Source organism: Mustela lutreola, chromosome 1 (genome assembly GCF_030435805.1).
Source record: "Mustela lutreola isolate mMusLut2 chromosome 1, mMusLut2.pri, whole genome shotgun sequence".
Classification (NCBI taxonomy): domain Eukaryota; kingdom Metazoa; phylum Chordata; class Mammalia; order Carnivora; family Mustelidae; genus Mustela; species Mustela lutreola.
In genome coordinates this window covers 23,905,653-23,923,985 of record NC_081290.1, presented here as the reverse complement: position 1 = coordinate 23,923,985, position 18,333 = coordinate 23,905,653, and the positions used below count along the sequence as shown (strand labels likewise).

At 35.3% G+C, this 18,333-nt stretch overlaps 1 protein-coding gene and 1 pseudogene across 5 annotated transcripts in view; one reads left to right on the top strand and one right to left on the bottom strand.

Annotated features, from left to right (window-relative positions):
* CLOCK (clock circadian regulator) overlaps positions 1–18,333 on the bottom strand; it is a 130,634-nt gene that overhangs the window by 66,899 nt on the left and 45,402 nt on the right. For all 5 annotated transcript variants that reach the window (XM_059161047.1, XM_059161028.1, XM_059161009.1 and 2 more), the window contains 2 exons: positions 8,003–8,093; positions 920–1,009 (listed from right to left, as the gene is read on the bottom strand). In XM_059161047.1, coding sequence (XP_059017030.1) covers positions 920–966 — 47 coding nt within the window. In that variant the 5' untranslated portion in view covers positions 967–1,009; positions 8,003–8,093. The remainder of the gene's footprint in view (positions 1–919; positions 1,010–8,002; positions 8,094–18,333) is intronic.
* LOC131822822 (U4 spliceosomal RNA) lies at positions 17,491–17,573 on the top strand (annotated as a pseudogene).

Sequence of the window (18,333 nt, the reverse complement as noted above, 5' to 3'; positions counted from 1 at the left end):
CTCTAGCTACAAAACTCTTAAAGAATCCCCTACGGAAGAATCACACAGTACACTATAATAAAAATACAGAAACTTGAGTGTCAGACAGACCAACACAGGTCCTAAACCCAGCTCAGCACTTAACTATGTGACCTTAAACAAGTTATTCAACCTCCCTGACCTATTGTTTCCTCAGTTGTAAAATCTCATGGCATTACTGGGAAGTAAAATAAAATAACATATAAAAAGTACTCGACAACAAAGATCTGTCAAAGAATAAGAGCTTAAAATATGTTACTGTATTTCATCAAATTAAAAACACCATTAATCTTTATAAAGACTTATCAGTATTTTATATGCCATTACATTGGGGAAAAAATGCTACCAATTAAACTACAATAAGGCAATTTTAAGATGAATCTTAGTGTCAGAGGTGTTAAAACGTAAACAAACAAAAGTCTTAAAATCAAAGAAACAAGGTTTATCCTACTCGTGAGAGTATGATTTAAAGACTGTAATTTTAACTAATAAAATCCTAATTAAGTTACCACTTATCAATCACAAATGCTAAAACACTTAAAGGGATGGAGTTAGCAGCAATAAGGAGAAAAAAAAAGACATAAGGAGATAGAAGATTCCATAAGATGCCAAGGAAACATCTGCGACTATCACAATTTCTTTCAGAGCAGCTCTGACCAAACACTCAAAATTACAGTTCATGATCTGTTTGGGACATAAACCATATGCTGCTGACTTTGGCTACAGACAGTATCAGTATGTCTTACTATTACACTCTGTTTGCTCAATATGGAAATTAAGTGTAATAGGAATTATGTTTAAATACGAAACTCCTTTTATCAGTATGACACAGACCACTACTCTAATAATAATTTTAAAATAGCTTTATAGAATTCAAAATAAAGAGTCTCTAAAAACATACCTGTCAACAATTGAGCTCATTTTACTACAGCTTACGGTAAACAACATAACATATTACGTTTCCGTCTTGTGGTAGACATTTGTACTTCTCCTTGGGTGGAAGGAAAAATAAACAGTCGTTAGTTTTCAAAAAATTTATTTCTAAAAACATAGCAATACTGAGGAACACTGTATGTTATCATAGAGAATTCAAATGTTTTGGTTTGTACCCAAGGCTAAAACATTATTTTCAAGCAAATACCTAGAACTGGGGCAAATGTGAGGCTCCCTTCTAAAAAAAGGAACACGGAGGAAGAAAATTGAGGATTCATTTTCTATTATAAAGCAGTAAAAAAGGTCACTCTTAATATTTAGTATATAGATTAGAGTATGTAACTGTGAATAGGCTACAATTCAAAAAAAGATACATACACCCTTATGTTCATGCATCAGTATTTACAAGAGTCAAGATATGTAAATAACCTAGATGCCCACTGAGACAGATGAATGGATAAAGAAGATGCTGTGTGTATGTGTATGTGTACAGTGGAATATTACTCAGCCATAAAAAGAATGAAATCTTGCTAATCTTGACAACATGGATGAACATAGAGGGTATCATGCTGGATCAAATAAGTCAAACAAAGACAAATTCCATATGATTTCACCTATATGTGAAATCTAAAACACAGAACGGAACAGAAACAGAGTCATAATACAACTCTGAGAGTTCCAGAGCGGAGGGGAGTGGGAGGATGAGCGAGCTAGGTGAAGGGAAGTAAGGTGCACAAACTGCCAGTTACAAAATAAATAAGCCAGGGGAATAAAAAGTACAGCATAGGGAACACAGTCAATAATACTGTAGTAACACTGTATGGTAACAGATGGTAACTACACTTACCATGGTGAGCATGTATAATGTATACAATTGCTCACTGTTTATACCTGAAACTAATACAACATTGTATGTCAATTATTCTTTAATTTAAAAATCGAATCAACAACAAATATTTGTTGAAAACCTATTTTCTATTAAACAGTAGGCTAAGCTTTAGGAATACAACAAGAAAACACAAAGTCCCTGTAGGCAAAAATCTGCAATTGAATAGGGAGACAGATACCTAAAGAATAATAAAAAGGATAATGAAGGTTTACAGAGAGGAGTCAGAGGAAACATTCTTGATGACAATGAATTTGTCAAGTAGTCGAGATTGTTACCAAAAATATGGTGCAGAGACCATCAGCGATGGCATCATCTGAGACCCTGGTATGTGTATGTGTACATACAGAATCTACACTTTAACATGGTCCCTATGTGATTTGTATGACCATTTGGGTATGAGAAATAACAGACTAGAGGACAAGAGAAGGTAATATGTGAAAGACTGGAAAGCCACAGGAATGGCAATTTGCAAAGGCACAGGCCTTTGTGAGACAAGGGAGCACCCTATTTGAGAGACTGAAGAGGGTTAGCATTTTCTTTAGGGGAAAAATCCAGTCATGTTACAACTTAAAGTTTAATTACTAGAGCATAAAATGAGAATAGGAGTGGATAGAAGGGTGAGGGTAAGACAAGTAGAAAAGAGCCTTATTAGGGTGTGCCTGGCCGGCTCAGTCAGTACAGCATGCAGTTCAGTCTTGGGGTAGAGGTTCAAGCCCCACACTAGATGTAGAGATTACTGAAAAATGAAATGAATGAAGAGAAAAGAAATGAAAGGAAAAGGGAAAAAAAAAGAAGAAAAGGAAGAGAAGAGAAAAAAAGGGAGGAAAGAGCTTTATTATAAGGAGTCTCATACCTACATTGAGGGAATTAAGATTTACTACTTTAAAATGGAATCATAAGCCTAAAATTTGTCATCCTGTATTCTACAATTTTTATAAAGTGTAAGGCAGGTTTTATTCTAACAAAATACTCATATCCTATACCTACGAATCAAATATTGAACAACCACCTCAACGCTAATAAAAACCTTAACAATTTTGAGGCATGAGAATTCTACTTTATTATATCTTTTGTTTAAAATTTAGAAAATACTATAAATTAAGGTGGTACTCTAGGTGAGAAGAGATGAAAGTTGTCCTAAGAACATGGGAGTCTGAACTGTTCTATGACTGTTTTCAAATGTACAGGCACGAAGGAGCGAGGGAATGGTCCTTGCTCAAGGACGCTGCAGTGCCCATGTGGTAATGGCTACAGAAGTGAGACTGCAAAGGGCTAACTAAGAGCTCTTAAAAGAAAATTAATGGGGAGTCAGAGGTAAAAATAAAAAGAACTAACACTAGATAAAATGTTGGTTTTAAGTGTCTGGGTCAACATCAGCAGATGAAGCGTGGAATTACACAATTTGGGAGTTAGAGGAGACTTTAAAGATGACCCAAGCACAACTCTCTGGTCTAAAAGACAAACCTATCAGGGTAATGACAGAGGCTGGTTCTATCACTAGAACAAAAAGAACGGTGCAAAGGTAACAGCCAAGTTGGGTGATTTAAAAAAGAACGGTTTCACTTTCAAGTTAAAAGGCCAGATCTGAGCCTTAAGTGGCACCAAGTATATGCTTCTTTAATCATCAAAAGGTAGAAAATATGACAAACTAGGAGAAAAAAAAGACCCCAAGAATTAGGGCCTAGACTATCTCAAGGGCCATCATAACTGAACCCAAAATGGTTTAGACGATACAGGCCGATGCTTTATTAGGCTATTTTACTAATGTCATTAACAATATGCTTTCCAAACATCTATTGTGCTGCTAACTAAATGACATAGACTATGTTTCTCTACCAGTCTAGTCCAAGATCTTTTTTTTTCCCTTTCTAGCCAAGTGACAGGATATAGTTAAGAGAAAGGTAAGGGGAAAAGTGAAATAGGCCCAACTAAGTACTCGAGGGCCAACTATGAGAAGACTCCTCTTAACTTCTTTAAATGGTGCCAAATTAATTTTATCAAAACACAGGGTAATGGTGGAACAGCCAAAAGGTCTTGTTTTAGAACCACTCGAGGCCTCACATTTTCAGTACGAAAAAAACTATCCCGAGTCATACTTTCCATTCTATGGATTCTAAGGATTCAGCTTTTAAAAATAAGCAATGTCCCTATACACAGCATGGAATTTCAGCTATATAATCTAATATGGATCAAATTTTATTCTTAAAAATCTTTTTCTTGGGGCACCTGGGTGCCTCTGTCAGTTGAGCTTCCAACTCTTGATTGTGGCTCAGGTCATGATCATAAAACATGATTATAAAACATTCAAACTTTGCCAAATACAGAAGCAGATATGTTTTTAATTCAGCATGCAACATTAAATATAATTAACAGAAAATCTCAGTGCCTGGAAATCCATCTTTGGAAAAGAATCCCTATGCATAAAATAACACATTCTATATTATAAGTAAACTGTGCAGCATCTACTGACATAATACTAGTCCTCTGAATCCCATATGCTGTCACCTCTCAAGGCTTTCCATTCCTCCATCATGAACTTGTCTCTTGATAAATGGATTTTTCTGATTATCAACTTAGTATTTTACCTTAAAAAAAAAAAACACCGCCCTTGACACCCCAACCCCCTCAGGTTCTACCTTTCCTTTTCTGCTCCCTCTCGCAGGAAAACTGTGTGGCACAGCACAACTGTTGTTCCAACATCTTTAATTCCATTCTCTCCCTTCCTTTAAAATGCAGTGTTTATTTTCACCACTGTATACATGTTCAGATCTAAAGTGGCCACAAAGTTTTATAGGAATTATTAAAAAATCAGAAATCCTCTGTCCTATGATCCCCATTTCCCACTTTTCACCACTTTCACCTCTTAAACTATTTCTTCTGGCAGTTAATGCTCCAATATTCTTTATTTTGTGACTTCTTGATTCCTTCTGTTTAAGGGAGGGTACCTACACAATGCTAATAATTCAAGTTGTCCCAATGTAATTATAAAAATGTCTCCTTTTGCTCTCAAAAAAGTCTTATTTTTCAGGCATAACTCACTGAATTCCACTAAGAAAAATACGAATTTAGTTTTCTTTGATTCGCCACCTTACTTCATATATGTGCGTATTTGCCCAAATTCCCAGTACCAGCGTTGGTGGTATAGTGGTGAGCATAGCGGCCTTCCAAATTCCCAGTACCATAATTTTGGCTAGGTGGTTATATTCAGTTAACATTATGATCTCTAAATGCAATTCACAGCTGAGCCATACAGCATAGTACAATTGCCTTCCCTTTCTAAATAATTTTCCCTAGAGTTAATCATTGTTTTATTACTGACTTCTATAAACTTATCGCCAATTTAGCCTCAAACTCTTCCCTGTCTAAATCTCCTCTTAGTATCTCCAAACACATTACACATTCTACCAATGTAATCTCACACCTATTTATCTTGATACCTTCTAACCTACTCCTGTTGGGACTGGACGTTCTCCATGAACAGCAACCAGCAATCATCTCGGGATCATTACAATCTTCCTGGTGATTTCCTGGGTTTCTACGTAAGGTGCACTTTCTGTTTCTTCTACCTTATGGCTTCATCCCTTTCAGTTTACTTCTTTATTTGTGTTGAGTACCTCCTACAATAACTCCCCAAGAAAGGGGGCATGGCAGATAAGTATTTTTAGATATCACAAGTCTGAAACTGTCATTAGTCTGTACTTAATCAACAGTTTAGCTCCATAATGAATACTGGATTGGAAGTAAGTTTTCCCTTTGCATTATGAAGGCTCCAATGTCTTCTGGTGTCCAGAGTATTCTCAAGAAGCCCAAAGCCTTTCTGATTACTGATCTTTACATGTGACCTATTTCTCTTATTCTGGAAGCTCCCCTGTGTTTTAAAATTTAACAGTGATATGTCCTATTTTGGACTTATTTCCATAATTTTCTTACTATAGGCTCTTTCTACTTGGAAACTTACGTCCTCTAATTCTGGATAGTTTGATGAATCAGTCTCTATTCTTCATTTCTCCTATTTTACTCTTTTCTCCTTTTTTGGAATTCCCATTATTTCAACACTGGATATGCTGACAGTTGCTCCAATTTTCTTATTTTTTTCTCTCCCATTTAACTTTGCTTTACTCTCAAAGTTTCAGGTTTACTTTTCCACTCTTTCACTGAGTTTTTCATTTCTAATGTAATTCTTTTTCTTTCATGTTTCATGGATTTAGCATCTCCTCTTACTTCTCTGAAACTATTAAACAACAGTTTTGTGTTTCAATTTTTACCTGCCTGCTGGCCCCCAACTTGGTATTTTCTTTTGGCATGGTATTTTGCTCTTACATAAGAGGTTTTCCTAAAATGTTTAGTGATCTATGGCCACCAGCTCATTTAAGGGTGGGGTCTAAAAAAATCCCTGAAGCTCTGTGTGATAGGGCTTCTGACTATCAACTTTATTGCAGGGATACCAGGTTGGATTATTTCTTTGGAGAAATTCCTTGAGTCTGTATCTTCAGATCTTTTCTCTTAGGCTGGTTACAATTTCCAGAAAAGAATCTTCTAAACTACTGACTGAAAATTATAAAAATCTGGTAGCCTAAGTTTTTAATCTCTTTACTTTCAATATGGTACTCCCATTCTCAACCATGCTATTTTATCTTTCCTAGAGAATAAATGTTTAGCCTTCTGCTAAGATAGTGATGGGACAGTTGCCTGGAATTCGAAGGTCAAGAAAAGATCTATAAAATATAATCACCTCTTAGACTGGCAACAAATCGGACTGTGTTTAGTCCCACTTTTACTCCTTTGCAGAAGTAAAGCATGCTCTCAATTCCAGACATTTCAGAGGTTCTACAGTGCCATAAAGTTTCTCATCATTCTCACAGGTGGCTCAGGATTCTAAGATAGATATCACACTTCCTTTCGCTTTTCAGCTTCCAAAATTTTGTTGTAATTGTTTTTTCTCCCCTTCTCTTTGTTCTTATGAAGTTATGTCTTTTGTTAAAAAAAATTCTTTAGCTTTAATGGAGTTTCAAGAAGAAATAGAACTTAATTGCATTTTTTGCCATCTTCAGCTGGAAATACCCCATTTTCTCTTCATCAAATTTAATCAGGCTTTCACCTTCACACAATCCCACTGAGATTGCTCACTCTTATTAGAGTTATAAAAGACATTCAGGCTGCCAAATCTAATGGCTGCTTTACTCTCTATTTTACTTCTTAGTAGCATATGATGTAACTGATCACTTCTGCATTTATTACTTTTCTTTTTTTGCCTTCTGTGACAGAACACTTTCCTAATTTTTCACCCATCTCATTGGCTGTTCCTTCTCCTCTGATTAATACTGGTATGTCCTAAGGCTAAATCCTTCCCAATCTACATACACTTCCTAGATAATTTCATCCAGACATACTCCTCTAAGTATCTCTCTATGCCAATAAATCCCAAACCCATACCCCTAGACCAGATTCTCAACTTCAGAGTCCTATATCCAACTACCTTTGATATTTCTACAAATTTTACAGGTATCTAAAATATTATAGAACAAAAGAGAACACTTGACTTTCTTACAAAGAAAGCACTTCTTACAGAACACTATTTCTACAAATGTATAAATCTGCTCCTCTCCCAGTTTTCTTATTTAACCTAAATTCCATATGCTCTTCCCCTCATTCTACTCTAGTCACATTTTGCCTTTCTGTTCCTCAAGTATTCCATGGTCATTTTTGTTTACTGCCCATAAATCTCCTCTCTCAGATCTTCACAGGGCTGGCACATCCTTGCCATTCAGATCTTAACTGAACTATTCCTCTTCAATGAGAGCTTTCAAATATTTCACATTTCTTTCAATTATGAAAGCAGTCACCAGTCTCTATCACATTATCCATTTTACTCTCTGCACTGAACTACAAATGTTTCATTGGTTTGTCTATTATTTGTCCTCCCTCCCTTTAGAATGCAATCCTAATGAGAGCAGGGACAGCTTCTGTCTTGTCCATCACTGGATTCTCAGTATCTAAAGTAGCATCTAAATATAGCTGATATGATAAGCATTTGGAATAAATTAATACAACAGGAAAAATTTTTAAATAAAACATTCCTCAAATTATTATGTCAAAATACATTTATGGATACATTTATATATTTTGCTGAAAATAAACTCTAAGATACAACCTTTTCATTACCTTTTGTATGTTTTGGATCTTTGAACTGATTCTTCAGAAAACTATAGGTTCAATATATTCTTCTATATGGCTGACCATCACTCTCAAAATTCTGTTTAAACAACAAAAAAAATTTATTAGATGTACTCAACTTATGTAGAAGTTTATCATGAAAAGTTTTAAAGTAATTTTTAAACAAGTTTAGAACTTAGTCACAAAAGTGTGCATAACAAATGTTAAACTCTATAAATTGCTTCTAAGAGAAAATAACTTAGAGAATAAATGAAAACAGTAACTTAATTCTACTATAGAAGTTAAAACACAAATGTATAAATATAACTACAAAATACATTAATAAAGTACACAATAAAAAGACGTAATTTGTGATATTGATAATAAAATGTAGAAGGGCGAGACATGTAAGAGAGTTCTGAAGCACCATTAGTTTATTATAGATTGTCAAAACTATGAGATGTTTTATTTAAAACCTATGGCTAAGCACAAAGAAAACACCTATAGAAGATACAAAAAAAGGAAATGGAAAAGGAATCAAAGCATGTCACAAAAAAACCAAAAACAACAACAACAACAAAATCACCACCACCACCACCAAGAAAACAACAGGAGGAACAAAGAGACAAAAAACTACAAAACAGTCAAAAACAAATAAAAAAATGGACACAGTAAGTCTTCCCTATCAGTAATTATTTTAAATATAAAAGGACTAAAGTCAGCAATCAAAAGACAGAGTAGCTAAATGGATCAGAAAAAGTAAGATCCAACCATTTGCTGTCTACAACAGACTCACTCTAGATTTAAAAAGACATACAGAGGATCAAAGTAAAAGTGAAAAGATATTCTATGCAAATATAACTGAAAGAAAGCAGAAGTGGCCATACTTATATCTAAAAAAGTAAAAAACTGACAAGAGGCAAAAAACAGGACAATATATAATGATAAAATGGTCAATTCATCAGAAAGATGTAAGAATGGTATATACACCCAACATCAGAACATACCCCAGTATTAAACAGGATAAAATATCTAGACAGACCCAATGTTCATAGCAGCAATGGCCACAGTCACCAAACTGTGGAAAGAACCAAGATGTCCTTCAACAGACGAATGGATAAAGATGATGTGGTCCATATATACAATAGAGTATTATGCCTCCATCAGAAAGGATAAACACCCAACTTCTGTATCAACATGGATGGGACTGGAAGAGACTACGTTGAGTAAAGTAAGCCAAGCAGAGAGAGTCAATTATCATATGGTTTCACTTACATGTGGAGCCTAAGGAATAACATGGAGGATATTGGGAGATGGAGTGAAGTGAGTTGGGGGAAATCAGAGGGGGAGACAAACCATGAGAGACTGTGGACTCTGAGAAACAACCTGAGGGATTTGGAGGGGAGGAGGGTGGGGTTGGGTGAACCTGGTGGTAGGTATTAAGGAGGGCATGTATTGCATAGAACACTGGGTGTGGTACATAAACAATGAATTTTGGAACACTTAAAAAAACAAAACAAAAGGAAAAAAAGAAAACAAAATCTAGACAGAATTTCAACAGGGAAACAGGTAACCTGAGTAATATTACAGACCAAATCAACTTGACAGATGTATACAGAACATTCCACCCAACAGCAGCAGAATACACATTCTTCTTCACTGCACATGGAACATTCTCCAGGACATGTCACATATTAGGTCACAAAATAAGTTTTAACAAATTTAAGAAGATTTGGTATGAACCAAGTATCTTTTCCACCAACAATGGAATGAAACTAGCAATTGATAACAAAAGGAGAATCGAAAATTCACAAATGTATGAAAAGTAAACAATACATATCCTTAAGCAGTGGATAAAAAAATAAATCAGAATGAAAGTTAAAAAATACTTGGGAGACAGAAATAAGTTTTAACAAATTTAAGATTTGGTATGAACCAAGTATCTTTTCCACCAACAATGGAATGAAACTAGCAATTGATAACAAAAGGAGAATCGAAAATTCACAAATGTATGAAAACTAAACAATACATATCCTTAAGCAGTGGATAAAAAAATAAATCAGAATGAAAGTTAAAAAATACTTGGGAGACAGAAATATAACACATCAAAATTTATGGGATGTAGCAAAAGCAGTACTAATAGGGAAGTTTATATTGGTAAATACTACATTAAAAAAAAGAAAAAATATCTTGAGGGCACCTGGGTGGCACTGTCAGTTAAATGTCCAACTCTTGGTTTCAGTTCAGGTCATGATCTCAGGGTCATGAAATCAAGGCCTGCATCAGGGCCCACGCTCAGCACAAAGTCTGGTTGAGAGTCTCTCTAACCCCTCTGCCCCTTCCCCCAGCCTGCTGTCTCTCAAAAATAAATAAGTAAATCTCATAAATGAATAAAACAGAAAATTAAAACAAAACAAAACAATAATCCAGAATCCAGTAAGGAAGAAAGGAAGGAAAGAGAAATCTCAAAAATGAACCCTAACTTTATACCTCAAGGAACCAGAAAAAGAACAAACAAGCCCAAAGTTAGTAGAAGGAAGGAAATAATAAAGACTAAAGACTAAACAAAACAGGATAAACAATAGGAAAAAAAAAATGAAAAAAAGGAGTTTTTAGAAAAGATCAACAAAATTGAGAAAGCTTTAAGCAGACTAAGAAAAAGAGGAGAAAATTCAAATCAGAAGTGAAAGATGCAGTGCTAAAACTGACTTTGTATGAAATACAAAGATTCATAAAAGACTACTTACTATGAACAATTAGATACTAATTAGATAAACCAGAAGAAACAGATAAATTCCTAGAAATGCACAACCTACCAAGACTGAGTCATGAAGAAGGAGAAAATCTGAACACAAATATGTAACTACTAAGGATACCTAATCAGTAATCAAAAACCTCACAACAAAGAAAAGCCCAGGACCAAAAAATTCAATGGAGAATTCTACCAAACACCTCAAGAAGAATTAATTAACATCAATCTTTCCCAAACTCTTCCAAAAAATTAAAGAGGGAACACATCCAAACTCATTTTATGAAGCCAACATCACCTTGACACCAAAACCAGTCAGTCAGACCCTATAAGTAAATAAAAGTACAGGTCAATATCCTTAATAGGTGCAAAAATCCTCAACAAATACTAAGAAACCAAATCCAAGAGCATATTAAAAGAGTAATACCCACGACCAACTGGGATTTATCCCTGGAGTGCAAGCATGTTTCAATCAATATCAATACAAATCAGTATCAATACCAATCAAAATTAATATGATACAGCAACTCAACAAAACAAAGCATAAAAATCACATGATTATGTCAATGCAGAACAAGCATTTGACATAATTCAACACTCTTTCATGATAAAAATACACAATAAACTAGGAATATAAATTTTCTCAAGATAACAAAGGTCATAAATGAAAAAACCCACAGCTAATATCAGATCAACAGTGAAAAACTAAAAGCTTTCCCTCTAAGATGAGGAATAAGGCAATTATGCTTACTCTTACCACTTGTATTCAACATTGTACTGGAAATTCTAGCTAGAGTAATCAGGTAAGAAAAAAAAGGCTTACACGAATCAGAAAGTATGAAGAAAAATTATCCCTGTTCACAGATTACATGACCTTATATGCAGAAGACCCCAAAGATTCAAAAAAAAAAAAAAAAAAAAAAAAAAAAGAACTAACAAATGCCAAAGTTGTAGACACAAAATCAACACATTAAAATCAAATGCACTTTTTATACACAAACAACAAACAATCTCAAAGGGAAATTTTTTAAAAATATCATTTACAATAACATCATAAAGAATAAAATAATTAGTAACAAACCTAACCCAAAAGGCAAAAGATTTGTACACTGAAAACTAAAAAAAAAATGCTGAAAGAAATAAGACACAAATAAATGGAGGGACATTTACAGTGGACATACAGCGAATGTTTATGGAAGATTTAGTATCATCAAAATTGTCCATAACACCCAATGTCATCTACGGATTCAATGTAATCTCTATCAAAATCCCAAAGGCATTCTTTGTAGAAACTGGAAAAAAAAATCCTAAAATTCATATGGAACAACAAAGACCTCAACTAGTCAAAAACAATCCTGAGGAAAAGAACAAAGCTGAAGCCCCCACACTTCCTAACCTGTAAAGGTATTACAAAGCTACAGTAATCAAATGGTATGGAAGTGGCATAAAGACAAACACATAGACCAGTGGTAAAAAACAGAGAGCCTAGAAATAAACCTTGGTATATATGGTCAAAGGATCTTCAACAAGTGTGCCGAGACTACATAATCAGAAAGCACAGTATCTTCAACAAACGGCGCTGGGAAAACAGTATATCCACGTGCAAAAGACTGAAACTGTGTGGACCCTACCTTACGTCATACACAAAAGCCAAATCAATATGGATGAAAGACTTAAATGTTAAGACTTGAAACTATAAAACTCCTAGAAGAAAACAAAAGAGAAAGTTTTAGGACACTGGATTTGGAATGGTATCTTGGATATGACACCAAAAACAAAGGAAACAAGAGCAAAAACTGACAAGTGAGACTCATTCAAGTCAAATAACTTAGTAATTCCTGCAAGGGAGGTCTACTACCAACAAATTCCCTCAATTTGTTTGAGAAAGTCTTTATTTCTTCTTCATTTTTCAAAAATAATTTCACAGGAGGGGTGCCTGCGTGGCTCAGTGGGTTAAAGCTCTGCCTTCGGCTTGGGTCATGATCGAGCCCTACATTGGGCTCTCTGCTCGGCAGGGTGCCTGCTTCCTCCTCTCTCTCTACTTGTGATCTCTATCCATCAAATAAATAAAATCTTTTTAAAAAATGATAATTTCACAGAAAAAACAATTCTAGGTTAGTGAGTTTTTCTCTCGATACTTTAAATATTTCGCTCTATTTTCTTCTTACTTGCACAGGTTCTGAGTTGAAGTCAAATGTAATTCTTTGTTATTCTGCAGGTAAACTGTTTTTTTTTCCTCTGGCATCTTTCAGGATTTTTTTCTTCCTATATGATTTTCCATAGTTTGAAAATGATACACCTAGGCATTGTTTTGGGGGGTATTTATCCTTCTTGGTGGTCTCCAAACTTCTTGGATCTGTGATTTGGGGTCTAACATTAACTTGGGGAAATTCTCAGACATTATAACTTCAAAACTTCCCTCTTTCTCCTGCTATTCCCACTAAATGGTACTTTTGTAGTTGTCCCACACCACAGTCTCTGGATATTCTATTCTTTTCAGTCTTGTCCTCTTTTCTTTTCTAAGATTTTTTTTATTTATTTATTTATTTATTTATTTGACACAAAGAGAGAGTACAAGCAGGGGGAGCAGCAGAGGCAGAGGGAGAAGCAGGCTTCCCACTGAGTAGGGAGCCCGATGTTGGACTCGATCTTAGGACCCAGGGATCATAACCTGAGCCAAAGGCAGCCACTTAACTGACTGATGCACCCAGGACCTGCTTTTCGTTTTTGAAGATTCTACTAAGATATCCTCCCGCTCAGAAATTCTTTACTCATGTCTCCAGTCTAATAAGCCCTCCAAAGGTATTCGGCATTTCTGGTACAGTGTTTAACTCCTTATCTACCTTTTTTCTTAGAATTTCCATCTCTCCACTTACACTGCCCACCTGTTCTTGCACACTGACTACTTTATCTATTAGATCCCTGAGCACGTTAATTATAGTTACTTTAAATTCCTGATCTGGTAACTCTAACACCCTTGTGCCATGTCTGGTTCTGATATTCACTCTGTCCCTTCAAATTGCATTTTTTGTCTTTTGGTATGCCTTATAATGTTTTCTTAATTGCTGGATATGATGCACTAGGTAAAAGGAACTGCTATAAACAGGCCATTAGTAATGTGGTGGTGGGGTGTTGGGGGAGGGGAAGCATTCGATAGTCCATGATTAGGCCTCAGTCTTTTAGTAAGCCTAGACTGTGAACTTCATCAGTGTTTGTCAGGTTTTTTTCTCCCTCCTTAAATTAACATGGTTCGAGTAGGCAGGCATTTGATATTTTCCTTCCTCCAAATCAGTTAGACTTCCATTAACTAGTTTCCCCTGAGAGTGGGTCTTGTTAAGAAAAGAGGGCGCTGGTGTATTTCAAAATGGTTCTTTTTCCCCACTCCTGCTGGAAGCAAGAGGAGATTTTTCTGATATTCACTATGGGAACCTGGTTGAGCTCTTAAGAGATAAATCTCATGATACTGCTAAGGCCCCCCTGTGACTAGGTCCCTTTGGAGTTTTTAATTGTCAAAGTTATCCATAGTAAGCCTCCAGCAAATTGTCAATTACAATTACCAGAAGTACAGTTCCAGTTCTGTACTGGTTTCTGAAATGGTTTCAGCTCCTAAGTCTCTGTTCTAGGAAGTTATGACCTCCTATATTTGCCTGTCTGACTCTAATCTTGGGGAGATTGCCCTGTAATCAAGTTTTCCTGTGCCCCCCCTTCTTTATGCATCCAAGAATTGTTTTTTTAGATCATTCAGCTTTTGGGGACAAAGTGGTGACTTTGTATTTGTTTTCTTTTTCCCATTATAATAATTTTCTTAAACCCTGAAAGTTAGTGTCACTTTAATAATATAATTTTAAAGTTGATATCACAAATGTATTTTTACCTAGGAACTTTAAAATAAAAAAAAAATTTATGAGAGACTCAATTTTTTTCAATTAGAATTTTTATTACAGTAAAAAATGACAGAAAAATAAAGGTACCCAAGATTAGATTAAGACTGTCAATTACTCATTTTAAGTCAGTAAGCATTTAAGGATCAACAGAAGTTCAAACTCTATGTTAGAGATTATAGGTATTTTATAAATTGAAGTAACTAATTAACAACAAGGAATTTCTTAGGCCTTTTCCTGTAATAGACCATGGTACAAATTAACGACATGATCTAATGCTTTATAACACCAACTGTACAGAGGCTGCCACAGTATTTACTATTTAATAGTTTTTCTGTGAATTAGTTCTCAATAGTTCAAATGCTTGCTTTAAAACACCAATGAACATAGAGGAATTATGTTCACTGAAATCTCTGCATCAGCTAATATAAAAAAGGTCATGACCCAATAGTTACTGATAATCATCTTTACATAATATTATTAAAGAGTTAACTATTCACATGGCTGGTTCATATTTGGTTTTTCCCACTGTCTCCCTACTTTCTGTGTGTGTGTGCATGCATACTTTAGTTTTCATTGTCGCCTTCAAGAAGGAAAATTAGGGTGAATCTTACTCAAATTTTTTGGTGCTGAAAACTTCAGAAACCTGTCAATTTCAGTTATCAATGCTCTTTCATGGACAAGGAAAATTAGGAATTACTGTGTTCTTACTATTTTTCATTGTAAAAGTGGAGTATCATTATAACATTCTCATTGACAATAGCTTTCTAAATCATGAGTTCCTTCAAAATAGGAGTAATAATTTATTCATCTATTATGAGGAACCTGTCAGAGTATTTGACAAATACTAATACTCAACTGGCACTGGTGAGTAACTCAATTAACTGAGACCAATTCAACCTTCCCACAAAATTAGTACAAAACTTTACACTCAAGTTTGCTTCTGACCCACTCAATGCCCATTCAAAATTTTTTAAGATTTTATTTATTTGACAGAGAATGAGAGAGAGAGAGCATGAGAGAAAGAAGAGTCAGAGGGAGAAGCAGACTCCCCACTGAGCAGGGAGCCCGATGCCAAGAGTCGATCTCACGACTCCAGGATTATGACGTGAACCAAAGGCAGTGGCCCAACCAACTGAGCCACCCAAACTTTACACTCAAGTTTGCTTCTGACCCACTCAATGCCCATTCTAAATTTTTTAAAATAAAGAATATAATTGTATATGCAATATCACAGCAACAAAAAGGGATATTTTTTATAGGAAAAGACTGATATATTTTTGAGAAAAGGGGATTTTTTTTTTATAATGAAACATTACCCTGGAAAACTGAAGGAATCAAAAAATAAATGGTCTGACTCAAAAGCACCAGAGCAAAAGGACTGAGTTCCTAAAATGTGCATGAAACAAAATTCAGAAGCCAGATCCCTACGTCCTAGTTGGTTTTAAGTACTCTGGAATAGTGCTCCCCAGTTAGAATTAAAGCAGCTAATAAAGAGCATGCTGGAGGAGTCAGTATAAAACTTAAGACCTTCGGAATTTAGAAAGGCATTGATGGAAATCTCTGGAAAATAACTTAACCAAACTAAGCTTCAAAACTCTGAGCTAAAACGGTTCTTGTGAAAAATAGAAGATATAATGCTCAGGGATACCTAATTTTGTTAACAAAATAAACACAAATGGTAACTCCCCCTTGGGGGGAAAAAAAAAAAACAGAAGGCTTAAACATTTGCAGCATGACAAAGGGTTAATATCTTTATCACATAAGGATATTTAGAAGTTACTCACAAAAATGTTAAAATCCATCCCCCCCACCCCTGGCCCTAGGCTTTCAGTGGATTCACCAAAGCAGCTTTACCCAATCTGGGCCCCAGAATCATCTCAGAAGCCCAGTGAAGAGAATTCCCAGGAAGGCTCAGCTGCCTCTCAAACTATCTCCGAAGTATTAATAAAGAACCGTAGTAAATTGACTCGACCCTAGGATCCAACTCCTTTCCCCTCTATGAGAATACACACCGCAATGGGAGGACAGAAAGAAGAAACCACAGGGGCTCACTGACCGCAGCCGCAGCAGCAGGAGGAGGGGTAGAGAAGGACCCTGTTAACAGCTCAGAAAGGATGGAAGGATGATGTGACTGATCGAATACCAGCGCTACTGATCGAATACCAGCGCTACTGATCGAATACCAGCAGTGCACACTTCAAAAAGATCTAAGCAGAAGGAAACTGAGGCTGAATCAGAAGTGTTGAAAGATTTAGATATAGCCATCATTATTGCCTGTATCATAAAGATCTTCCTGAGGATACCAGCATGGAAAATAATTATGACACAGAACCAATGTAAACGTAAACTTTATTCTTGTACTGTTCCTTCTTGCTAGCAATTTTAGAATCATTATGTAGCAACTTGGGAAAGCTGTTCTACGTTAGGGCAAACTATATAATATTTTGATAATCTATGGTATAAGCTCTGTCTTTTTTTTTTTTTTAATCTTTTCTACCTTGATACCAGTAATTTGTGAGGAATCCTATAGTTTACATTTGAATGACCTCAATATACTTCCACATTTTGATTTGACCTAAGGAAGCACTAATAGGTTTCGAATGTGGCCATTGTGTTTGAGAAGCTTGAAGTTATTAAGATAAAACCTATCATCAAAAATTGGAAGCTAAGTAACTTGTGCAAAAGAAATACACAGAAAACTTTGGGTGGTTTGGTTAGAGCATAATTGGCAGGGTGCATAGGCCAGATTTTCTGGTTTTCAAAAACTGAACTGTAATAAAATTTTTTGGTGTGCTATTTCAATTTTCAGTAGCAACTGTGTAAAGGCTATTATTAAAACAGACTTATTTGAAAAAAGTAAAACAAGCTTTGCACAGTGGCAGTATCGTAGCCAATGAGGTTTATCTGAGGCGCGATTATTGCTAATTTAAAAAGTAAAACAAAATAAAATAAAATCCAAACTCCAAAATGAGCAAAAAGTGTAACTAAATGAGGCATAAAGAAAATACATGGCTAATAAATGTAAAATTATTCCTGGCTAGAAATCAAAGAAACTTAAAAACTTGTTATAAATATCAGTAGTCCTTAAAAATTATACTTCACATATTTATCATTCAGCCAATATTTACTGAGCACCAATACAAGTGTCCAACACTATGTTATGGTAGTTTTAAAATGGCAAAACAGACACAGCAACTGCAATTGAGGCACTTCCCAGAGGCATGCACAAAATGCTCTGTGAATACATACGAGGGACACAAAGGTTGTGGAAGCCTGCTGGAAGAAGTAATCCCTAAATTGGGATCCGAAGGATGAATAAAATTCACCAGGCTGAGAGACAGAGAACAGTGATGCCAAAAGAACAGTAAATGCAAGGGTCTGGAGACATAAGTAATAACTATAATTTTGGGGTACTCTAAGTAGTTCAGTATCATCAGAGCAAAATCCTAGGGACAAGGTAGGGTAAAAACTGGGGGTAAGAGGTAAGAATGATGAGGTATGTATATAATGAAAGGTCACATGAAGTTTAAAAAAAAAAAAATCACCTGCCCCTCAATGGCAACATGAAAACACAGAAGTAACTTTAAGCAGGGAAGTGAAATTAATAGATTTGTTCTTTTAAAGTATCATTCTGACTACAATATAGAGAATGAAATGATAAAGGCAAGACTAGAGTTAGGGAGACTAAGAGAAGTAGGTTATTATAA